The sequence below is a fragment of the Pristis pectinata genome, chromosome 8 (genome assembly GCF_009764475.1).
Source record: "Pristis pectinata isolate sPriPec2 chromosome 8, sPriPec2.1.pri, whole genome shotgun sequence".
In the NCBI taxonomy this organism is placed as follows: Eukaryota; Metazoa; Chordata; class Chondrichthyes; order Rhinopristiformes; family Pristidae; genus Pristis; species Pristis pectinata.
Genome location: NC_067412.1, coordinates 21,368,210 through 21,394,793, shown reverse-complemented (window position 1 = coordinate 21,394,793; position 26,584 = coordinate 21,368,210). Strand labels below are relative to the sequence as shown.

At 40.0% G+C, this 26,584-nt stretch overlaps 1 protein-coding gene across 2 annotated transcripts in view; it reads left to right on the top strand.

The window, feature by feature from the left end:
• arhgdig (Rho GDP dissociation inhibitor (GDI) gamma) overlaps positions 1 to 26,584 on the top strand; it is a 69,120-nt gene that overhangs the window by 21,189 nt on the left and 21,347 nt on the right. The window contains exons 1-2 of one of the 2 annotated variants that reach the window (XM_052021322.1): positions 246 to 543; positions 18,664 to 18,840. In XM_052021322.1, coding sequence (XP_051877282.1) covers positions 471 to 543; positions 18,664 to 18,840 — 250 coding nt within the window. In that variant the 5' untranslated portion in view covers positions 246 to 470. Of the gene's footprint in view, positions 1 to 245; positions 544 to 18,663; positions 18,841 to 26,584 lie in introns of those variants that run through there. The other variant, XM_052021324.1, reaches the window with a different exon arrangement.

The window sequence follows — 26,584 nt, the reverse complement described above, 5'->3', positions numbered from 1 at the left end:
TTAACTGCATTGGTAAGGATATATTGCATTTTCCCAGTTAGCATAGCGATTTTACACAAACCTCAGAATTACAAATACCAGTCAGTGAATTGGGAACATTACATATTCCCTCTACATGGGGAAGATTGTGTTTGTATTCAAGTGTGTGCTGCATGTGGTGGGAGGGAGATGAGATCATAGACATCTGCGAGATAATGACTGATGGGAGTTGAGAGCAGCATAGCATTAGGGCAGCTAGCAAATCAATAGCGTCTGCAGACGAATAGGATTTTTACATTACAGTTTCTTGCAGTTTCATTGCAGTCAGTTTGTAGCATGTGAAATCCTCTGTTCCAGGATTACTTTTCCTGATATTTTTCTCATGTACTTTATGGGTGCAGTATAAAGGATATTTTGTTCTGGTTGTTGGCTTTTTTATTGTGCTCATTTTTGAGTGAGTCAGCATCCACACTGCTTGGAGAAAGATTGCCATGTTGGGGTTGGATGTGTGTGAGTTTGGCAGCCAGCTCCTGGAACTTATGTGGTTGACAGTATGCTACAAAGGTGAGCTGAGAGTTTTTAAATTTCTGTTCTTTCAATTCCAAAATCCCATCCTTTGTTTGAAGAGCTATACAATGGGTTTCCTGCAAGACCAAGCCTGCACACATCACTGCTGACTGAGCAGATTCTCTTCAGTATCCGTATTAAGATATTTTAATTCATTTTGCGTTTCTAATCATACAGTTCATTAAATTAGCTCCTGGTCGAAAGATATATAAAAGCAATGTTACTTTGTGATGTAATGTGCTGTATGTGTAAGTGTAAATTAGCATTGGTAAGCCACACCCATATATATCTTGCAGATGAGAAATAACTTTTTGTTGCTGAGGAATATGTCTGAATACTGAGAAAGGCTCAGTAAATACGAGCAGTAGATATGACCAATAAATACCATCAATGGTGAGGTAGGCTGGTTTCAGGCCAGTCTAAGCATTATGCTTAATCACAGTTTCATTTTTGCTTTCAATAGTTTGATCAATATTGCTCCATTTGTAACTCTGTATAAGTGTGTTTGTTTGTGTATGAGAGTTTATTCTTTTAAAGAATTTGAACCTTGATATCTTTAGCCTGCTAGAATTCACTATATACAAAAAAGACTTGCATTACTGACATTTTGTAGTATTGTGGTTTTATGTTGGATTTCTGCAAATGATCCAATCTTATTGTGGATTACATATACATTACCTGGGCTGTGTGAAGTCGCTGGAATGTGTTACCCCCACAGTGAGACAATTGTACTGAAGTAGTTTAACAGTGAGGAAGTATTTCTTGAACTGAAACTGCTAAACAAAAATAAGGTTCTGTTTTATTTTTGAGGTTTGGTAATGTGAATGTATGTTTAAAAGGTGCTGGTGTTTGTTAGTGGCTACCAAAGGAAACGATGCAGCAAGGCCATCTAGGTGCAACTATATGACGGCTGCGCATCCTTCCAAAAAAGTGTCTCCTCTGATTAACATATGGTGCAGTTTAGGCAGGACCTTTATATGCATAGCTGCTCGTTTTCATTGCTTGAGAGTAGTTACTTCAGTTACCTTGAGTGGTTTTAAATCACTTAAAGGATGTGCTTTCTTTCACTCTCCAAGCCACTGAAATTATTATGCCTGTGGTGAAAAGATTCCATCATGTCTTTTTTTTCTCTTTCATACACAATATTGCTGTTTCAGATAAAATACAAAATGTTGTGCTATTGAATCTGGGGAAGGTAATTTGGGCTGTTTTCATTTTGAGTTTCATTCTGTTTACTGTCTTGCCATGCCTGTGTTCTTCTCCCTGGGAGCGAGCTCTGCTCATGCACACTTACTTGGCAAAATTCCTCCTGTAGCAATCCTTATGTTACCTAAATGTTTAATAACAGATTGACTTAAGGTCCATGGTCAGACTCTGCCAGCCACCTAGTGTCTTTAGTTTGCTTCACTTGGTTTCACATCTTTATTGCAACTGGTTTAATTTCCTACTAAAATGGTAGTTGAAGTAAATTCTGAGATGCCCATTAATTTTCTGTTTTCAACACAGCACATTAACATCAACTTCCATTTATAGAGCACCTTTTGATGCAGCCAGAGCATCACAAGGTGCTTCGGAGGATTACTGTCAAAACAAAAAAAAACATTGATGTAAGAAATTAGAATGGTAGATGACCAAAAGCTTGGTCTGAGAGGTTGGTTTTGTGAAAGGGAGATTTTCGGAATTTACTGCAGAACTTATGTCTTTGGCAGCTGAAGGCCTGGCTACCATTGGTGGAATGACGGAATTTGGAATTATTCTAAAATTGGAGGACTGAAAATTCCTCAAAGGCTTATAGATCTGGAAGAAATTACAGTAATAGGGAGAAGTGAGACCCTGGGAAGGATTTGAAAGCAAGGGTGAGAGTGTTAAAATAGAGGCATGGCTTAACCTGGAGTCAATGCACAGGAGTAAATGGTACGTGTTAGGACACCGGCAGCAAAGTTTTGAATGACTTTAAAAAGTAGAACTAGGGAGGCCAGTAAGGACTGTACTAGTAAAGTCAAGTCTAGGGGTAACAAAGGCATGGACAAGGGATTCAGCAAATAATGAGCTGAGGTAAGGCTGGATTTGGGCAATGTTATGGATATGAGGTCCAGTCTCGTTGTAGGGTCAAATACAACACCAAAGTTGTGAATAGTCTGCGTCAATTTCACACATTTGTAAGGGAGTGGGATGGAGTCAATGGCTGGAGAATGCAGCTTGTGACAAGGACTGAAGATGATGGCTTGTTGTTGGGGGGAGTTTCAGCTCATCCACTGCTGAATTATGGTCAAACAGTCTGACAATTGAGAGATAGTGGAAGGGCCAAATCGAGTTGTGGTGAGGTAAAGCTCTGTTTCATAAACCTATTCTATGTCATGTTTGTAGATTACATGGAAAGTGATGCAATTTGTAGTTGACCAAGGATAGATCCTGGGGTAATACCAGAGGTAACGATGCAGATGTGGGAAGGGAAGCCGGTAATTCTTTGGCTGTGACTGGAGGGATAATAATGGAAGCTTTAGCTGTGAGAAGGAGCTAAAGAAACGGGAGCTCTTTCCCAGTCATTGGCACATTGCTCCTTCACTGGGTTGAGTTTATTTACGAAAACTCTGCTCTTTCCTCACACACTAAACAATGGATTTTCAACAAGGTTCCTTTTTAAGAGCTAAAATAATTCTGCTTTCATCGACCTCAACCATCTTCTGTGTTTATTAAGAATACCCAGCCTCTACCTTCATTTTAAATTTGAATCCTTGGAGCACCCATAAAATAGCTTTTCCTATTAATTTAATAAAGGATCTTTATATTTTGAGCACCTCATTCAGACTTCCATTAGCCTTCTCTGTTCTTATAAAAAGTGCTCCAATCTCTTTAGCTCCTTCTCATACAAAAAGCTTCTGGTTCATGTTATCATGCTATGATGAATCTCCTTTATACTCTTCTGTCGTCCTTACATTATTCTTAAAACACTGTCTCCAAAACTTAAATGAATATGTAGTTGAGTCATTATTTTCTATAGGTTTAAACATTACTTTTGAGTGATGAATTTATAATTTATAGGAGCCCTTTTTCCTTACAGCTTACTCAACATGACTTCTTGAAAGACGTTTCAGTTTAAATCTCTGAAACCTCTCTTTCAATAGTTCTTCCATTTCCTCTTATATCTTCTTATTCAGTTCCTGAATGATATCGCCTCTGATTTCATTTTTGTGTTCAATCTATTAACTATGTCCCAATCACAATTTTAACTCTGGCACATATCAAGGGTGAGGGGTGACCCTGCGCAATTCATCTGCCTGTTCTCTAAGCATGAGACCTGGTAGATTAAAGCTCTCAGTCCTCATTCATATGTGCTAATTCCTGCCTGAATGTTGTAGAGGTGACATGGAGGTAAGTCATGGAGGTGGAGGTTGTAGGCAGAAGGATCACCAATGCTCCCAAAGTGGTTCAAGAGAGTGTTTGGGAAGAGTGTTATTGGACTCTCCTGATGAAATGATGCTCCTTGGTGGCTTGAACACTGTCCATTGTTCACACATTTCTAAGTGGAATTCCCTTGAGGTTCCAAAGGCATCATAAGGTCCTAAAGTGTCAACCAGATGCAGGCTTCCTCTATGCTCCTGTAAACCTATAAAATGACAGAAAAGAGACATACTGAGAGAAGGTAGCCACTCTAATCCACTGCCACATCAGTCTCCTACCTACGGTATTCCTGTAGGGCCCTGAAACCACACAGTCTGCTGCAGAGTTATTGTGCTCCCTCTTTTCTGCCTTGTCTGCAAATATTAATATTACATCCCTTGTTACCCAACTTCACACCAAGTGTGGAAATAGGGAGTCTGGTAAGGAAGGATGGGAGTCAGCGTGAAGGAGGCTACAATATGTGTTGTGGGGCCTGAAGGAGTACTCCTAAGCCTCTTCAGTTTAACTTGGGCTAAATTGCCCTTTCTGTTGTCAAACTACTTCTGACCTAGTGGGAAATGACATCTCCCCTTATTTAAAATTGGTGGCATTAAAGTTGGAGGTAGGCTGTCTTCATGGCTCAGTTTTCATATTTAGAAAAGGGCCCCAGCAAATCTGGATGGTTGGCTTAATTCCAGATGTACTAGTAAAAATCAGAAATTTCAGAATTTGGGCAGAGTATTGATGGTTAAGTCACTAAATAAAAAATCACTGCTTAATATCTAGAAAGCAGATTCCATCAGTTTTGGGCAGGAGTTGAAAATAAATTCCAAACAATCCCAGTCTGTCATATAATCTTCATGAAAACTAAAGCCAGATTTCAGATGTTTATATTGTATCATTAGATTGACTAATGGTCAGTTTGAAACATTTGTGAGATAGCTAGTTATTGTGAGAAACTACATGAAAACCTAATCAAACAGTGGAATCTATTTTGATTCACTTTTCATAAAATTATATTTATGTTGCGCTGAAGTAAGTTTGTTTATATTCCTGCATTCTTGGTTCTAAATTTTAAAATAATCATTGGATGTTAATTCTGACATCTACGTCTGTGAACTCACCACTTATCTTGATGATGGATTCCAAATAACTTCCTAATCAATTCTTTCAATACTTGTTCCTGGAAGTATTTCACTGAATGCTGTTGAAATAGTGGAGAATGAAACTGAGGGGAATAGTTAGATATTTACCCTAATGAAACAATGTACAACAGCAATCAACAAACCTAGGCGATGTCAAAAGCAAAATGCTACAGATACTGGAAATTTGAAATAAAACAGAAAATGCTGGAAATACTCAGTGGGTCAGGCAGCCTCTGTGGAGACGGAAACAGAGGTAATATTTTGGGTTGACTGTCTTTTGCCAGGATTTGGAAAAGTTGAAGGTAAAGTAATTTTTAAGATGGGGGGGGGGGAAGAGAACACAAGGAAAGGTCTGCAAAGCTGATAGGAAGGCAGAAGAGATTAAATGAAGAATGGGGTGATAGAGTGTGAAAAAGGGTGGTACTGGCATTGGAGAATGAAAGGGAGAGGTCTGGAGGAGGTGGTAGACAGGAGGAGATGAACAAAATGCCTCTGCACCTCAAGGAGAATAGACACAGATTGAATGGCCAGTTTGCAGAACAGCTCCAGTTACTCTATGAGGGTGTCGTGAGCTTCCAGTTGCCCAGCTTCTTAATTCTTCAACCCACTTTAATGCTGATCTCCCTGGCTTTGGCTCCTACACTGTTCAAGCCCAATGTATCCTCAAGCTACAAGTCCTTACCTTCTATCTAGGTATATTGTAGGCTTCAGGATGCAGAACTCAACGATTTTAGTTAAACAGCCATTCCAGCCTTCTATCGCACATTTCCAATATTCTTTTTATTTTTCTCTTTCTCTCTGCTGGTAACTTCAGATATTTATTAATCTTCTTCAGACTTGCCTTTACCATCCCCTTTCACCAATTTCATCAGCCCTGTTGTCGTTAAATCTGTGTAGGCCTGTAGAATGTTAACCTGTGCAGATAAACCCATAGAATGTAAACCCAAGAAAGCTGGGACCAAGTTAGCCTGACTCTGCTATCAGACTGCCTGTTCTGCATTGGAAACTTTAAGCCACAGTTTACCTCCACCTTCTTAAGAGTAATTAGAGGTGGGCAATATAAGTTGGCCTTGAATGAATGAATGAAAAACAAACCTAAAAACATAAAAAACATCCTTTTATAACCTCTGGTTCTAATCTGCACACTTTACTGTGCTTCCTATCTGTTTCTTATCAGCAGACCTAGATTTTCAACTCCCTGTTCTTCACCCAGTACAGGCCATCGGTGATCATCACTTCCCACAACCCAATCAGAGAATGTGTCCCTTTATCCCTACTTTCTGATCCTCTGACCAGTTACAAGATTGTACCTACTACTATAATCTTTTTAATTCATTAGAAATCTTTTATACAGATCCATGTTAATTACCTTCTGGAAGCCTGTATGCGCATCATTGGCAGGGAATCCTCTATTCACGATGCTCAGAAAAAAAACAAATGAATTAATCAGGGAAGATATATCTTTAGGATATATCCTCATTGACTCTTTATTATTAACTAATATATGTGAGGACTCATTCGCTCCGTGGCAGAAATTTTCCTTTGGTCATTCATGCTAAGTATGCAACATGTTATTTTTTTACCCTGCTCTTCCAAAATTTGGTTCCGCTCGAATTGAGCGACCAGGGATGAATTTCTGTCTCTCAGTCTCTGAATGGAAATTGCAGAAATTTCTGCACAGTTGATGTTAGGTGGATAGTCTGCATAAAATAAAATTCACCGTTCCTGAATCCAGACACCTTGAAAAATTATGATGAACCCAGTTGCAATTGTTCCACCATTTTTTTTAATACCCTGAAGTTCAAAACATTCAATCTTAGAGTAAGAAGGGACCTGGTCAGTTGTTTTAAAAGCCTATCCCCAAATTTCCTTAGAAAGAAAAACCTCTGTTCTTACCATATCCAGGGCTTGCTTGTGACTCAAGTTTGACCCCAATAAGAATAGCACACAAGCTTCTGACATGGTCTAACAATCCTCAGTTATATAGAACTCAACTTCAGGGTTTCAAAGCATGAAATAAGCATCTTGTAGATTTGGTCTGTTCTTTCCTTGACAGTGAATCCTTCACTTAAAATGAGGTCATTGGTTTTTGGTGAGTAATACAGTCATTGTTTTCTAACCCTGCATAAATACACTCAGTTGGAAAATATTATTTTCACAGTCTAACAGACCGTTAGCAAGATTCATCATTACTGTGCATCACTGAGAGCTTGCAATGGATATAATGAGGTTATAGAGATGTTAAGTTAATGATGTAAAGATGAAAGCATTACTTAAAATTCTAAGGTATCTGCCAATAGTGCAGGGAAGTCTAAATCAATTGCAGCATTCTTTTCAGTGTTTTCTCTTTAAATTCCTGGTATTATTTCTGTTCAAAAAATATATCTATATAAAAATTGGCAGAAATATCTTTCAATATCTTTGCAGGCAGTTTGATCCCATTACATCAACACTTAGTGCCAGGTGTCTCTCTGTAGAGATGACATAATGGGGATAGAAAGCAAAACAAGAAATATCTATTGACAAGTATTTTGTGCGATGGGCTGTTGGTGCATTCTTTCTCATCTTGTGCTTTGCTCAAGGCATGTTTCACTCTCAATATCTTTTATTTATCCCGTTTATGTGTGTAATGCTACATGACTTGGGTCTGGAGTACCCTGTGCATTAGCACAATGAAATCTTGGGTGCAAAGGGAGTTAAGTGTAATTCACTCATGTTCCTTTAATATTTCACATTAGTTTATCAAGTCCTCTACCTGAATATGTCCTCTCCCATAAAGCAGGCCATGTTGCTTCCCCCAGTTCTCAAACGCAAATTTACCCTTGGATGAGATTTGTTTGGATAGTCTCTTCATGCAACAGTCCAATTGTCAGGTGCAGCAGGAAGGTAATGTGTTCTGGAAACTAAATTACATAATGCTGTTTTATTTGAGTGTTGTGCACATTGAAACTGGATTTTCTTTTCAAGCATTATGAGCATTTCTGTGTCATTCCATTGCTGTTTGTTAAGTTTGGTCAAATTTTCTTCCAGTTGATAGTCACTGACTCAATATTGGTGAAAGGGGTGCAAAGGATGACCCCATTCCCCATTCAGTTCCCCTCTTGGAACACTGCAGGGGAACATGCAGACATTGTCCTGGGATGCTCATTTTGGGGCACATGTGGACACATGGTCTTAAAGCTGCACCACTGAGCTGGGAGTCCTGCATGCTAAATAAAATAAGTACCCAATCCTTGCATCCCATTCCTCCCACGCACTACCCCAACATCTTCCACCCCCATCTCCAGTCTATCCATGAGCCTCCCCCTGCGCCACTTTGCTGCCAGTCCTGCTGCTGGTCTCCTCTCTGATCCCACCCCACTCGACCTAACCCTGGCCTTGGGAGGAGGTTTTGGGTCTCAGTCACAACTGAACTGGCGGGATAATGACCAAAGCAGTTGTGGCTACCCGTGCATCTAGCCAATGCTTGTCCACCCTTGTGGGCACACGAGACCTTCCATATTCTGGTCTTTACTGCAATTTTGTGAGTGTTTCCTAATATACTGTATACCCAGTGGGGCCCGAATTGTATTTTTTATTTCCTTTAATGCATTTTTATGGCATAAGTATATAGCATATTAAAAATTGAGAAACTTCCAAACATAATTTCTTTGCCTGAAGTAAATACTTAAGGAAGTATTTGATTTGCGAGTGGCACTTTACTCAGCTCCTATCTATTCCTGTTGATTTACGTCCCCTTTATTAAATTTGGGCATATTCTGATAGGATTGGGTGGATATTTAGGCAAAACCTGTCATTAGCATATACTTTGGATGTATATTTGGTCTTGTGTCAGGGTTTCATCCATATAGGAAACCACGTAGAAATTTGCCCCTTATTCTTAGTGCTAAACATGGAATGTAGTAACAAGTGCCTGTTCTGCTTGTGAAATTTGATTCCATTGGCTTCAATGGGATCGAAAGTCGGAAGTGGACGTCAGTGTGGATACATGGAATAGTGCACATTTAATGCACTGTACAGAAGTGGAGTACTGGATTTTATGCCATTATTGTTGATCACAAGATCACAAGACAAGGGAGCAGAAGCAGGCCATTCGGCCCATCGAGTCTGCTCCATGAGCTAAAGGAAAAGAAAAAAAGAAATAAAGAAAGGGAAAAAAGAAAAAGAAAAGGAAAAAAAGAAAAAGAGAAAAAAAAGAGAGAAAAAACAACTATTCCTTTCTAGCCCCAATTTCCGGCCTTGTCCCCATATCCCTTGATACCTTGACTAATTAGATACCTATCTATCTCCTCCTTAAATACCTCCAATGATCGGGCCTCCACTGCTTTACGTGGCAAAGAATTCCATAAATTCACTATCCTCTAGCTAAAGAAATTTCTCCTCATCTCTGTTTTAAACCTGTACCCTCTACTTCTAAGATTGTGCCCTCTGGTCCTGGACTTACCCACCAAGGAAAACAGCTTAGCCATATCTACTCTGTCCAGTCCTTTCAACATTCTAAATGTTTCTATGAGGTGCCCTCTCATTCCTCTGTACTCTAGTGAGTACAGCCCAAGAGCCAACAAACGCTCATCATATGTAAGCCCTTTCATTCCGGAAATCATCCTCCCAAATCTCCTCTGAACTCTCTCCAACATCAGTACATCCTTCCAAAGATATGGGGCCCAAAACTACACACAGTATTCCAAATGAGGCCTCACCAGTGACCCGTAGAATCTCATCAACACTTTCCTACTTTTATACACTATACCTCTTGAAATGAATGCCAACATAGCATTCGCTTTCCTTACTGCCGATCCGACCTGGTGGTTAACCTTTAGGGTGTCCTGTATGAGTACCCCCAAATCCCTTTGTACTTCTGTACTTTGAATTTTCTCCCCTTCTAGATAATAATCTGCCCATTTATTTCTTATTCCAAAGTGTACAACGGCACATTTCTCAACATTGAATCTCATCTGCCATTTCCTTGCCCATTCTCCTAAACTATCTAGGTCTCTCTGCAACCTTCCTGTTTCTTCAATACTCCCTACTCCTCCACCTATCTTGGTGTCATCTGCAAACTTAGCCACAAAACCATTTACTCCATCATCCAAATCGTTAATGTACGAAGTAAAAAGAAGCGGCCCCAACACCGACCCCTGCGGAACACCACCAGTAACCGGTAGCCAACCAGAACAGGATCCTTTTATTCGCACCCTTTGCTTCCTGCCAACCAGCCAATGCTCTAGCCATTCTAATATCCTACCTGTAATTCCATGAGCTCTCATTAATCAGCCTCTTGTGCAGCACCTTGTCGAAGGCCTTTTGAAAGTCTAAATACACAACATCCACAGCCTCTCCCTTATCCACCCTACCTGAGATTTCCTCAAAAAACTCCAATAAGTTGGTCTGGCAGGATCTTCCCTTCATGAAACCATGCTGGCTTGGACCTATCTTTCCTTGCACCTCTAGGTATTCCATAACCTCATCCTTGAGGATTGATTCCAATAACTTTCCCACCACCGATGTCAGACTAATAGGTCTGTAATTTCCTTTATGCTGCCTCCCACCTTTCTTATGCAGCGGAATTATATTCACGACCCTCCAGTCCTCCAGAACCATGCCGGAGTCTATTGATTCCTGGGAAATTATCACCAATGCCTCCGCAATCTCTAAAGCCACCTCCTTCAGAACCCGGGGATGCACCTCATCCAGTCTGGGAGACTTATCTGTCTTTAGTCCATTTAGCTTTCCTAGCACCTTCTCTCTAGTAATCTTAACTGAACTCAGTTCCATCCCTTGAGACCCCTGACTATCTGGTATATTGCTGATGTCCTCCACAGTGAAGACTGATGCAAAATACTCATTTAGTTCCTCTGCCATCTCTTTATCATCCATTATAATCTCTCCCGCACCGTTTTCGATTGGTCCTATATCAACCCATGTCTCTCTTTTACTCTTCATATATTTAAAAAAACTCTTAGTATCCTTTCAAATGTTATCTGCCAACTTCCTTTCATAATTCATCTTTTCTTTCCTAATGACCTTCTTAGTTTCTTTCTGCAGGTTTTTAAAAGTTTCCCAGTCTTCTGTTTTCCCACTAATTCTTGCTTCCTTGTATGCCCTCCCTTTTGCTCTTATTTTAGCCTTAACCTCTCTCATTATCCACATTTGTGCCTTTTTTCCATTCAAAACCTTTTTTCTTGGAATATATCTATCCTGCATTTTCCTTATTTCTTGTAGAAATTCTATCCATTTCTGCTCTGCCGTCCCTCCAGCTAGCTTACTCTTCCAACCAATTTGAGCCAGATCCTCTCTCATGCCACTGTAATTTCCTTTGTTCCACTGAAATATTGATACACCAGCTATCAGCTTCTCCTTCTCAAATTTGAAACTGAACTCAATCATATTGTGATCACTACTTCCTAATGGTTCCTTTACCTTTAGTTCCCTAATCACCTCTGGTTCGTTACACAGCACCCAATCCAAAATAGCCGATCCCCTGGTGGGCTCATCAACAAGTTGCTCCAAAAGCCGTCCCGTAGACACTCCACAAACTCACTCTCCTGAGATCTACTGCCTTGCTGGATTTCCCAATCCACCTTCATGTTAAAATCCCCCATAATTATCTTGATGTTGTCACTCTGACACCCTTTTTCTATTTCTAACTGTAACTTATAGTCTACATCCTGACTGCTGTTAGGGAGCCTATATATAACTGCTATTATTGTCCTTTTACCCTTGCTTTTTCTTAGCTCCACCCATAAGGATTCCACTTCTTATGTTGTTGCTTACAAATGAAACAACGTCTTTCTTTTGCAACTTGTCAGCAGATTGTCTTTGCAAACATGATAATTTGCCAACTATCCGCAGGAAGTTTTTATGCAATTGTACTTTTTAAGGTGCTTTAAGGCCAGGTCTCTTTTTTCTTTAATTCCTGCTTTTAAAGATTAGCAGAACTATCAGGACATTTGCACTGGCTTGAGGCAAAGGATTAACAGCAGGACCTCCAATGAGAATTCAAAGTTCCATTAGCATAACCGGTGCCCAGAGCCTCATTTAATGGAAGTGAATCAACCATTCTTGCAGTGGTGTAGTAAACTAGTGGTGATTGTTTTAGAATGGAAAATGACCATGGTGGTTAGTGAGCAGCCAATAAAAATCTTACTAAAAATGTCAGACTTTTTGGAGAAAAATATGATGGAAGATCATATTTAATAAAAAATTAATAAAAAATAGCCAGAAGTTGAATGGCACTGTAAAGGCCCACTGATCTCTGTGGACTCTAGCTATTGCTACTTTCTTCTAGGGTCCACTATTATAAGATCCAGTTATGCATGATGTCCAAGGCATGTCCTACTCTAAACAGGCTGCACACAACTTAAGACCTTGTGAAGGTCACAAAGGATATCAGCTAAGTTTAGGTTTAGCAATGCAGTAGATAAGTGAGGCGGTGGTCACCGAGGGGAAGAACCAGAGATCACAGGGAGGATCAGGATCAGTAGTTTTGAGGGGGGAGGGGGTGATGATGGTGGTTGGTGACCAGGGATCAGAATGGGATGGTGGTGGGGAATTCAGCAGTTGGGGGACTGGAAAGGAGTGAGGATTGGGGATGGTTAAATCAGCGAGTTGGGAGTCGGCGGTGGGGCGGCTGGGAGATTAGTGGTTAGAACAAGGGCTGGGTGGCCAGGGCAGCAGATTTGGAGTTGGGTGAAGATTATGTGGGGTGTGGAAGGCAGGGGGTGGTGAGGGAATGGGGGCTCAAGGGACGGCAGGTAAATACATCATTTAGCAATGGCTTTGCAGAACTGGAATGGTAGTCTAGAGCCTACTCAAGCAGTTCCCTGCAGGTACTACCAAAAAAAGCCTCATATGGGTTGTGAAGACTTACTTCTATGTATGTGGCCTGCATGGATGAAAATCCACGAAGCAACATCCAGGCATGCATTGCACACCATTGGGCATGACTGTGCATTGATAAGCAGGTCAGGTTCACGGAGGAGCCTGAAGGAGAGTCATGGATTTTGTGCAAACTGAGGTTATTTGCCCTGTGATTATTTTTATTGGATTTGAATTACAAAGTAAGATAAGCTTTCTTTATTAGTCACATGTACATCGAAACACACAGTGAAATGCATCTTTGCATAGAATGTTCTGGGGGCAGCCCGCAAGTGTCGCCACACTTCCGGCGCCAACATAGCATGCCCACAACTTCTGAACCTGTACGTCTTTGGAATGTGGGAGGAAACCAGAGTACCTGGAGGAAACCCATGCAGACACGGGGAGAACGTACAAACTCCTTACAGACAGTGGCCGGAATTGAACCCGGGTTGCCGGCACTGTAATAGCGTTGCACTAACCGCTACACTACCGTGCAACATGTTGCACTAGACAATCCCATTTTCAGGCCGTGGTGCTGCCTTTCATGACCTTAGGACACTCCAAAGCACATTGCAGCAGATGAACTATCTCTGAAGTGCAGGAAATGCAGTGGCCAGTTTGCCCAGGTAATGTCCACACACAGCAATGAATAAGTGATCAGATTATCTGTTTTGTTTGTTGATAGAAAACAAGCTGGTAGGCATTTCAATGGTGAAATCTCCTGCTCCCCTTCAAATATTGCTGCTGGACTTTCCTTTTCCGTGGAAGCTCAGTTTAACATCTCATCTGCAACATGGAACCACTGACAGTGCAGCATGGAGGTGGCAGCCTAGATTTTGTACTCTTGTCCCTGGAGGTGTGCTTGCACACAGAATATTTTTAAATTGGATTGTGCTGGAGCACACACTGGGATCACAATGTGAAACTATTCTGCACCAATTTGTTCCAGTGCAGGACAAGTACAACATTTGCTGAAATTATTCATCAATCACCACCAATTGGCTTATTATTGCCCTAGTGCATCACCACAGAACTCACTCTGTGAGTGGCTTGTTCTAGTTCAGGTTAGTTGGAATTGGTGTTGAAAATCATTCCAGAGGACTTACTGGACTGGGTATTTGTATTTCTACATGACGTAGAAGGAGGCCATTCAGCCCATTTAAGTTTGTGCCAGCTCACAGAAAACATTCCATTCCTTCACTAATTTTTTTCAATAACCAATTCAATGCCCTATTCCCATCAATTCCCTTCAGATTCTGCCACTCACTGCACTGATGGCAATTTACAGTGGCCAGGTAACCTACCAACCTGCACATGTGTGGGATATGGCAGGAAACTGGAGAAACCAAGGGAAATCTGCACAGTCACAGAGAGAACGTACAAACTCCACACAAAGAGCATCAAAGTCAGGAGTGAACCAAGTTACTGGAGCTGTATCCATGTTGAAAGGATATTCATACCTAATCCTTTTTGTTATAATTCACTTTGTTCTCACCTGATGGTCTCTTTAGATTATCAGCTGCATCTGGTTTGATCTTCCTGGATCTCCTAGCACAACCAGTCCCCTCTCCACCAATAGCCCACCACCTGCCCTTTCACTTTAGTCTCACTCTTCTGCTTTTCTGGCTCCTGCAGACACCAGCTCAGCTACTAAAATGGGATGGAGATTTAGAAGCAGGTCTACATGGTGCGGGTCACTAGCAAGAATGGCCTAAACCAGGGCAAGGGTGTTAGCTCCCTGTGGGTATGTTTGGACAAGAGTTCGGCAGCAGAAGATTCAGCTGAGGACCTTTATGGAACAGATACAGAAAGCAGCCTGAGGGGTATACAGCGTGAGATGCTTAATGTGTTGGCACATCTACAAGAACAAAAACAGCATGCAATGTCCGGAAGCACGCGGGAACCCAGTGCAACCTTGTGCAGAGCTTTTTAGCAGAAGTTGGAGGTAGCATGGATGCCATTTCAACCCATTGCCACACAGCAAATGATGGCCAATGTTTCAGCTTCAGCTGCAGCACAACTAGAGGCCATCCAGTGTCTAAGTTGTGCAATAGCAAGTTGAATATCTGCCGCATTGTTGGCTCTCATGCAAGGTCGGCTTTGGATACCAGTCAAAGTGGTTCCATGTGTGTCAATCAATCTGGGCTCCACTGGATTAAAAGGAATGCTGAGGAGCAGCGGTGGTGCCAACGAGCACAAACCTACTGTCATCTCTCAGCAGAAACATTGCTTAAGTGTGATTCTGGTCTGCCTAATGGTATGAAGATAGCACCATGGCTGTCATCATCAGTATGTTTCAATTGTACTAGGGCTTCATACCTGAGCAAGGAGGAGCTAGTGGAAGAGAGAAGAATTTGTGTCTGATGGTGGGATCTTGTTGGATTTGGCAGAAACTGCGAAGGCTGATCCATTGAATATAGAGGCTGGAGGGTCAGGGGAATTCTGTCCTTGCTCTGTCCAGGAGGAGAAGGATTGGGAGCAAAAGTGTGGGATGCAGATGAGATGTGGTCAAAGATTCTGTCCACTATGGTAAAGAGAAAATCACAGGAAACTTATACATTGTTCTCCCACAGATTAGTGGAAGTTTTGAGACTCTAGGAGTGGCTGTGGGACCATGGGAGCAATTTGTGTTGCCATTTCTCACGATGTCAATTAATCTCCTACCTCTTCATCCAGTTCCTGTCATGGTGCCCAGTAGGTCAGACTAGCCTGCTGTGTAGGAGTCTGCAAAAGACCCCATGTTGCCCAAGCATCCAGAGGTCCCTGGCTGTGCACATCCCAAGATTTCTCACATGAGGAGCAGTAATCCTTTGCAAAGTCTGTTGAGGTAAATAGAGGAGTCTTCATACCGATTGTAGACATATGAAACACTATTTTAAGAAAAGCATGGGTTAAAATGAATGTAAGGCAGTTATTATAATTGTCATTAAGTTAATTGCCTCTATCACATTTGATTTGTTCTTTGTTTTAATAGTAGCTTCTGAGTCTGCAGTGTTAGAATATCATTGACAATGAAGTCGATTGAGTGGCTTAACTGTTGCTTAGAGCAGAAGGATGGAATTGGTGAAGAATGTTATAAGGGTCTAAATTCCCAAACTGGCAGACAGGGTCTCTGCATCACTGTGTTAGTTAAGGGCAAGCTGATGTTCTGTGTTCATGGCTGCAGCAAAGAGGCCTGATGCCACATACAGGGAGATCAGTCTTACAGATCGTTAGCAGAGAAAAACCTAAACCACACTCCCAACCATTGCCTTTTACAGCATCTCCTTGCCTTCAATGCTCCCACTCCCCCCACCTCATCTGGGCTGGATATTACATAGTCTGACACCAAACTCCAATCTTCCCTCAAGATCCCAAAGCCCTGATCTCCCTTACCCACATTCAGACCACTAATTCCTTCCCAGTCATGTCTGACACTTACCTGCGTGCTGGTGACAGTCTGCTCCTGCTGCTTGGGCCAGTTATTGTAATGTTGGCACAGGAGCTGGCTCCAAGTCTCCTCTTTGTACCCAGAAAAATGATCGCCCCCATTCAAGGTGAGGGACTGTTCATGGATTCTGTGTAAGACTAGGAAATTATTGTAGTATATATGACTTATGTAATATTAAGAATATTTCTTTTTTAGAATTGTAGCATACGATGTAATGTTTGCAGTATGTTGCTACAAGTATTTCAATGTAAAGCCTTGCAGAAGTTACCTTTAGTCAAAGTCATGAAAATAGATGTTACTTTTTAATCAATGAAATGCCTTTTCTGCTGTTTGATAACATTACCACATTTCTTTCAAGTCAATGTCTTGCAAGTCACAGGAATGGCTAATTGTTTGGTTGATCCTTTGCAGTATGTGGGTGGAAAGTGCTGATGAGTGATGAGGACTTCCACCCATGTATTCTCCACATTCCAGCCTCTCTGTTATGTGACATTGTGCAGTTTACAGCGACCCTGCCTCTGTGCCATATTACAAGTATGGCTCAGACCTGTCAAAGTGCATCAATGTCTCCTTTAGTGTCCCTAGGGTGTGATCTCTGGCTTTGACCACATCTGTGTTGCTCAGGTGCAGTGCCGTTGCAAAAGGATGTGAAGCATGTATGCTGGGTTATCTTCTGTCTCCTAGCAACTGACCTGCAATTTCTGGGTCATCCCTATTATAATGGTAGATTTTTGTAGGAATATTCACCAATTGATTTGAATGTATCGGTGGTGGGGGGAGGGGGGTGCGAATTCCTACAAAGCGGCCCTTATTGTGATTTTCTGTAAAGTGAAGCCATGCCATCAGCGCACGAGTCAAGAAGTGCAAATTGAAATAAACAAATTTTGTGTTTGTTCGTCTACTTTTTTCACATAAATTCAGTGAGGGCAAATTTTATTCTGTATCTCAAATTTTTGAGTAGTGATTTGTGATTTCTGTAAAGGCTAATGCATGGGTTGCCTGTATAATTAGCAGAAAAAAATCAATAAGTGAATATATCTTCGACACATTGTATACTCCCAGGCTTTAAAATGTTATATAACTGGAAAAAGTATTATTAATGCATTTTAAAGAAGTTTTCCTGTAACAAGATAACCTGTCCCTCTGGGGGGAAAGGAACAAAACTTCTGTCAACATAAGTATCACCTTAACTTGTCAAAACAGGATCACACCAGTATGACAGGGCACACAGAGCACAAAAAACAAACTCCCAGAGGAACTCAGAAGGTCAAGCAGCTTCTGTGGAGGCAAAGAGATGGTCAATGTTTTGTGACCCTGCATCCTTTGACCTGCACAGATGCAGCTTGACCTGTTGAGATCTTCTAGCAATTTGTTTTTTGGGCACAGAGAGACTTCTACTAATTGGCATGCACTTCATGTTCTTCGTATAATTTTTCTTCAGATAACTTGATCCATAAATTGACTTCCTGAATATCCTGCTCATCTATTCATTGTTTTAAAACTACAAATAAAGTGAAATACGGTTCTTTCCCAATGATCTGATGTGACAAGTCAGATTTTTAATTTATTACTTTTTAACACTATTATTTTAATTTATGTAGTTACTTTACTGCCAAGCTACACTTAATTGATTACAAGTATGCGGTCACATTGGACTACCGGAGGAAACAAAAGTTGCTACACTAGTGATTCTATTGCAAAATACATCTTGTAGTCTTGCTCATGCACTCCCCACCTTCTCCTGTTTGCTGCCAGGCTTCAGCGCACACTCCAACTGGTGACGTATATGTGCGGTAGGACCCCAACATACATGTTTTTAAGGTCAACACCTCCCTAGCTATGTCCCCTCCAGCACCTCATCATTTGAAGTATCACCAACAGGCAGGGGGCAATGATGGGTCTGTAAGGAATTCAGTGAATCATTTTTAGGTCTCCACCAGACCCATTTGCAACAGAGCCAGGAGACTAAAAGCATATCAGACCTCAATGCAAGCATTTTGTATTTTGTTACATTGAGACCAGGGTTAGCTTTTGTTTCTCCTCCTTTAATTTTGAAATTTCCACGTGCTCTGTTGGTGTATGATTTTTCCTGTCTTCAACTGATGCATTTTTCAACTTGTATAATCTTGGATGTCCAAAAGAACTAAACTATTCTCCCCTCACTGCACACAATTTAAATGATAATATTCAAAGTTTTTGCAATTTATATTCACATAATATTAAGCAGAACTTCTCTATACCAAATAACTTACAATATCTTTTGTCTAATGAAATAAACCCGTGAACCTTCTTCTTTCTCAGATATTATGGCAGACAAGGATCCAGAAATGTATCCCTTTGAAGAGAATGCCTTGGTTGATACAAACTACAAAGCACCAGCACAGAAGACACTTAAAGAAATTCAGGAGCTGGACTGTAATGATGAGAGTTTGAACAAATACAAACAGGCACTTCTTGGCTCCTCTCCTAAGGATGTAGGTTAGTATTACGTTAAAATTGAAAAATTGAAGGAATGGTTCCCCAACTTGCTGCCTCTGAACCATGTTAAAGCAATGATCTGATTCCTTATAAATCTTAAATTCATAATTTCTTTTCAATTACCAAATGCATTATTATGCAAGCAGCATATAGAAGTGTTGTGAGGCCTGAATCAGAAGATGGAGAGTAACCAGGTAAGCTATATTTTACTGCTGGACCATGAATTGAACTGAATTAGCAAAAACGAAAATCCTCATTGACAAATTGAGCCATGTTATTGATTCAATCTTTCACCACCAACCAAGAAAAGCATCCTTCCTATATACGACTTCCTTCATAAATCTCTGATTTATTTTACAGTTGAATATTTGTTGTACTGTTACTTTTTCTTTGCAGAGCTTCAGTCATGTCTAATGAGCTATGTGGAGTTGGCTGGGATATTGAGGACAGTTTTGGAATGTTAATGGGGAGATGGGAATGATTGGTCACAATCCCTGTTGATTCAAACAAAGAAGGATAAGGCAGCTAAACATGTCCCCATTTGAGCTCTTCCAAGCTACTTTCAGTGGTGAGAAAAAAAATAGGAGTGATCAATCCCTGTAACTTCGATAGAAGATGCATGGAAATCTCAAATCCACTGCCACAGTTCCAGAGGAAGCTCTATGACAATTAAATCTATGGTGATAGAGAATTCTTTCAACCTTACCATGAATAGTTTTTATGGATTTGAAGGTAATCTCTGAGATCCATTTTGAGTTTGCTTATCTTTTATTTTTAAAATACTGGCTTAGATACAGTGTAATTCAGGCCTATCCTCTAAAAGGCTCTGAATTTCTGCTCTCTCAAATAGGATGTTCCCCTAATCCATCCTTGTTAACCAACCTTTTGGTCACCTTTGGAAGATCCTTTGGTGCATCTGGTGATGTTTTACTGCATTAAGGGTACTGTAAATCTGCCAGATGATGTTAACTTCTTTCACTATATCTTTCAGTTCTAAGCCTGAAATCATTTCAGAAATGAATGTGTGTGTGTGTGTGTGTGTGTGTGTGTGTGTGTGTGAAAGAGAGAGAACATGTATATTTAGGTGACCAATTAAAACAGAGGTTTAGAGAGTATAACTTCATATTTTTGAGTGTGACTGAATGGAAACAGGAAGATGGGAATACAGCATACTGAATTTTGTAAGTTGGTAGAGCAGAGGGTGAAGGACTGATAGAGGCATAGTAACCATATTTTTTTCAATTTTTTTATTAGTAGTTTCCAAATTAATACAGATTAATATATAACATCAATGTTTGTAGATGTACTACAAAGAGACCAGGAGAACAATCATAGCATAGATAATCATGGAGAGCAATAAAATATAGAAAAAAAATCTGTAGATCCCACAATCTCTTAGTAAATGAATATAATATAAAAGAAAGAAAATGATTTATTATGTATATAAAAGAAAAGAAAGAAAAAAACCCAAATCAATAAGAAAGATTATAAACAATATATCAAACCAAACTAAACTGAAAAATTTCAAAAGAAAAGCAAGAAAAAGAAAAAAAAACTGGACTGAAATTTCTCAGTAGAAACAGAGCAATATTATGTCGTCAACTCCGTTCCTCTAAATTGGAAAGTTATTGAAAAGGGATCTACATCATGTGAAAATATTGAATAAATGGACTCCAAATATCTTCAAATTTAAGCATAGGATCAACAGTACCACTCTTAATTTTTTCCAAGTTTAAACATGATATAGTTTGAGAGAACCATTGAAAAGTAGTAGGGGGTATTGGATCCTTCCATTTAAGCAAAATGGATCGTTTAGCCATTAATGTAACAAAGGCAATCATACGGTAAGCAGAAGCAAATAAATGGCCTGACTATATCCTTGGTAATCCAAAAATTGCAGTGCTAGGATGAGGTTGTAAATCAATATTCAATACAGTTGAGATAATGTTAAGAATGTCTTTCCAGTATTTTTCCAAAAGAGGACAGGACCAAAACATATGTGTCAAAGAAGCCACATTCAATTTACATCTGTCACATATAGGATTTATACGGTGGTCAAAACAGGCTAGCTTATCTTTTGACATATGGGTCCTGTGAACTACCTTAAACTGTATCAACGAGTGTCTGGCACACATTGAAGATGTATTAACTAAATGAAGAATTTTCTTCCATGTCTCTGTAGGTAAAGACGTCTGGAGTTGAGGCATAGGAACCATGTATCATTGAACTGGTTGCCTGGAAACTCAAGGTCCCACTGGATGAGGCAATATATATGGGTGTCCCTGGATTACGGCCATTCTGGTTACAGAAATTCGCCCTTACAGAATTCATAAACCACTACCCAAAAATTTGAGTTAGAGAATAAAATTCACTCTTACAGAATCTTTGTGAAAAAAAGTAAATAAATCAACACAATTTTTTTTCAACTCACGATTCTTGACGCACGTGCAGATGACACGGCTTTGTGTTCCGGAAAATCGCAATGAGGCCCATTTTCTAGGAACGCAGGCACCCCATAATGCAGGTGTCGCCCGTACTTGCTTTCTCGAGAGACAAAGGAGAAAGGAACTAGTACTACTTGCAGTTGAAACTGAGAGATAGGCCCATCAAAAACAAGCAGCTGCCTGATATAATACAAGGTCAACTGGCTGTGGGAGATGTGACACATTTATGATGCCTGTCACTGGCTCAGTGACCAATCACTGAGGACAGCACAGGGAATGTCAACCTATCAGTAATTGATCATGCAGGTTGATGATCCAAAATGGAGTGTAATATAGCTGGGCAGCTCAGGAGTGAAGTAGTCTGATCAACCACTTAGAGGCCAGAATGGGGAGAAATGATCATCCACTATCATCTGACTCTAGGAGAATCTGAACAACCAGGTAGCCCAAATGCATGAATAACTGAGTGCAGGCGACCCTGTGTTGTGGTGGGATTGCGTTCCTAGAAAAGGGTTTGTATTACAAATCTCTGTAACCCGAAGCCGCGTCATCTGTGCATGCTTCAAGAAATGTGAGTTGAAAAAAATTAATAGTTTGTTTTATTTATTTACTTTTTTTCACGTAATTTCTGTAAGAATGAATTTTATTCTGTATCTTAAATTTTTGGGTAGCGGTTTGTGAATTCTGTACATGAATTTCTATAACCTGAACAGCTGTATCTGTATAATGATGGTGGTGTTAGAAACCTGGTAGCTGTGGGATGTTGATCCCCATTGTAAACCTATAGGCCTGCGGTAGAAATAGCCTACAATGCTTTTACTGCCTACTCTTGATATTCAATCATATTACAGGCCTCCACCATCAATATCCTGTGGGAGTCATGCTGACCAGAAACTCAAATGGACTAGCCACATAAATACTGTGGCTATGAGGCTGCTTTTCTGACAGCCCAAATGAATTCCAGTAGCTACACGTCAGAAATCAGGAGTGTGATAGATTGCCCTCCACTTGCCTGCATAAGTGCAGTTCCAGCAACACCCAAGGAATTTAACATTTTTCTGCACAGCTGCTTAATTGGCACTCCCTTTCATCACCTTAAACTTTCAGTCCCTCTCCCACCATTGCACAGTAACTGCAGTGAATACTATCTACAAAATCCCAATCCTGGTCAACTTTAAAATTCTCACCCTTGTTTTCAAATCCTTCTATGGCATCTCCCTCCCCATCTCTGTAACTGCCTCCAGGCTTCCTGAGATATCTGCGGCTCCAGTCTCTTGATTATCCCCAGATATAATTGCTCTATCATTTGTAATGGTGCCTTTAGAGGACTGGACATTAAACTCTCTAACTGAAAATCAAAAGGAAACTGCAGATGTTGGAAATCTAAAAGTAAAACAAAAATTGCTGGGGAGATTCAATTGGTCAGGCAGCATCTGTGCAAAGAGAAAGAGTTGAGGTTTCTGGCCACCATTTCCTTTTAAATGGCACTCCTTATAGCCTACTTTTTTCAATAAACTTTTTCTAAGTGTGGCTGGGTGTCAATATTCTTTTGTCATGCCCTTGTGAAGCATGTTGAAGAACTTTGTTTTCATGGTGTTATGAAAATTCAAGTTATTGTTAAATCTTGTCATTAATGGGTCCACAAAGGGAATTTTGAACATTGAAGAAATGTTGATTCCATTTCCTTAGTCTGCTCATTTAGTTTATATATGGTGGAAGAAAAGGAACTAGTCACTGACATGACTGAGGAACAGTCAGCTGGTTGTTAAGGTTTAGAGGTGGTAAATTGATACAGTGGTAATTAGACATGCCTGTCTGATGTCCAAAACTCACAATTTTGACCCTAATTGCTGATTAGTATAATCTGAAATTTTCTCGAGGCGCTAACATAGGCTTTATCAAGTTTAGTATTTGTGAAGGTTCGGAGTAATTTTCAGTCATTTTCATGAACAATATACCCAGGTTCCACGAACACTTTGTACTGAGGGATAGAGTGGACAGATTCTCGAAGGTCCTGGTGGAGGGGAGATTTCCTGTATCTATGAGGGAAGGTGAGCTTCCTCACCCAGCTATCCTTCCCTTCTTCAGCAGCTGGAGCTGCTCCATCTGCGTTCTTCCCATTCCTCCTACAGAAGAAAAGCAGCCCTCCAGCAGGGTACCCTTAACCAAAATTCTCTTTGTTTTATTGATCCTATAAGGTCCATCCAGTCTGGTATTGTAGTACTGCACTTAACTCTTATTGGGTAAAGTACTCTGAGGATAAAGTATGATAGAATTTTGGTGAAGTCTTGACAAAATATCACAGGAGATCTCCCCATGATGTCTCAAAGGTCCTCTTCAAACCAGAAGCAGTGACCTGAACAGTGAAGCATGATAGACCTGTAAGTAATGTTTGAAATCCCGAGCATTGATCATTTTACACTTGTTCAGCAGGTTTCTGTCAGGTGATGATGCCAGGTTAACTGCTATCTTACATGCTTCTTTGTTGAACCCTTATTAAGCATTAGGCTTGCAATTTAAGCAACAATCAGCTCTTTAACAATCCAACACACTATCATTCCCAGTGCACACAGTCATTGTATCAGGATGCCATCTTATACCTTTGGAAAAAATTATTTCCGCTGAAGCCATCATTTAGTCCATCCTGGTGCCTCTTTATCTGCTAAAGGTATACCTCTAAGTTGTTTTCTCAGTCATTCTGTCAATAAACTTTTCAATTTAGTCTTGATATAAGGTGACAAAAAGAAAACAACATTGAATCAATGCTTGTACAGGAGCTTTTTAAGATTTGTTAATTTATTCCTCATTTGCTGAATAAATTACAGTAATGTGATCTTAAAAATTAGGTTATATTATGACTGCCTGCTTGTTTTAATGCTTTGATGTGCCACTTTTTTCTTGTCGCTATTTAACAATAAGGTCCCTGTGGTTTGAATTTCTATAAAATTATAATTTACAGCTTCCTTTTTGCCTGTCCATTTGCAAATACTGGTAAAAGTATTTCATGTAAATTACTTTATCGCAGTAAGAGGTTCACTTGCACCAAACATTCTATAAAACAATTAGATCTGGACTCTAACAATACCTTTGATAACAGAAATCCCACTTACAACTTGAATTTATCTGTTTGTGTTGCCACTATTGTCCTAAATAATCAAGCATTTATGCGCTATTAGAGAACATGGAAAGTAATTTTAGGAATCTACAGTATTTGTCATGGCTGCTTGCTGAAAAAGTTCCACGTGGAACATTTGCCAATGGAAAAAATTGATATGTCTATTTTGATGTTTCAGTCTGTATGCATGGACAAGGAGCATATTGAGAGAAATCCAGGAGTAGATGGAGGATACCAAAGTTTTTTTTTCTGTCCTGCATTGTAAAATAATAGCTATTCAATTTGATGATCACAAAATAAAACTAAACAATTAAGCAATTTCACAGGTGGATGGTTACCAGACCAAAGAGAATAATTTTGGAAACTTGGTATTGTGCTGATTATAGAGGAATCATTCATTTTTATTTAGAAAAGAATGTGAAAATGTAATTTGAGATTTAATGATCTGATACTGATTTCTTCTGTAAGGAGTGACTGAACAAATCTACTTTGAATTCCTAATTATATCCATTTTCAACAGAAGCCAGATTAACTCATTACTTTAGCTTCCAGTGAGTATACAATGATACTTTTACTTTTGATGTATTGGGAGTCCACCCTAAATACAAACGTTGACATAATATTCCATTAGAAATGCTAGTCTGTACGATGCCTGCTTCACCATACACAAATATGGTTGGGCATGACCAGTACTGGTTCAATCAAGAACTGTTGGATATCCACCATTCAGGTCTCGGCACATTGTGGGCTTCCACATACTGAAGTGCAGAAGTTCAAGATGAGCTGGTTGGAGGTTGGTGCTTCAGTATTGGATTCACTGTTGAGTCAGCGACAGAGTATGATGTGCTGAATAGAAGGGCTGGATATGTATCTTGTCCAACCCCCGGCTTTACACTAGGAAGTATGCAAACATATTCATTCGAATCAGGTTGCAGACTCTGTAGAAAAAGGCTGCTGTTTCAGATACAGTACTTATTTAATGTATTCCTCAGTTAGCATTTTAAGATGTTAAGTCTTTTTTTACTGTTTTTATACTTTAATTATTCAAATCTGCTTGCAATGTCTTTAAATATTCAAGGTGTTCCAGGGGTAGAGCCTCAGTGATACAGCACCCAAGGCTGGTCACTATATGGAGCCCTCTCCATTTTGTGACTCCAAGCTCATTCAGCCTTTTACATCCGGGGGATGTCTGAGTGGGTGGCACCCTATGCAGCAAGTTTGGGCAGCAGGCTGGGTCCAGGATAATCTGGCCCATTGTTTTGTGGCCAAAGTTAATTCATTTTGGGGGAAACTAGTTAAATCCAGAGGGATTAAAGAAGTAACATAACATTTTTATTAAGGAGAGATTGTGGGAGGAGCAGTGGGCTTCCCAATCCAACTTCCTATTTAAGATAGAACTTAGGGTGTATTATTGTTTTCCTGCAGAGAATAAATATTGAAAACTCTTAACAAACCATCTAAGAAAGAGTCACAATGTGTTTCAAAAGTCTTCTCCGAATCTCCAACAGCAAAAGAACTCTAAAAGGTGAGATAGCATCAGGAAGTATTCAAAATCCTGGTCTCTGTTAGGTTAGAGAATTATATCAACAATGCATAATGCATGCAGGTACTTCCATACCCTACAGACTAAACATACACCTATAAACACATTTTAAATGGATGATATCATTTCAGGTTTAGAAATGGAAGATGTAGTGAAACTGGATGTTCATTTTAATCATGAGAAATCAGCAGCAACATACACTTGTGTAGGGTCCTCATCCTGGAATTTTAAAGAGTATTGAGCTCGGAACAAAGCCTTGTGTGGGCAGTGAAGTCAGTTTTCATGCATGTGTTGAAGTGATGGAGAAGTGGCAGGTGTTTACTATATGTATTTGAGATACATTTCAGAAAGTTGCTTATGAATGCGCAACATGAAGAAAATCCATATTCCCATAGCAAAATGATACAGAGAGATAATTTGTATACCACTGATGGTTTCTGGAGTGACATCTTTTGCTGCTGCAGTGTACACTTTGAGAGTCAGCTGACACTAAATAAGTATATTTGTCATTTACAGTAAACACCAGATTCCTTTCATGATTTAGTTTATCACAGCTGTGGTCTGTACAGAGAGTGGTAGGTTCCTGGAATGTGCTGCTAGGGGAAGTGGTGGAACAGATACAACAGCAATATTTAAGAGGCA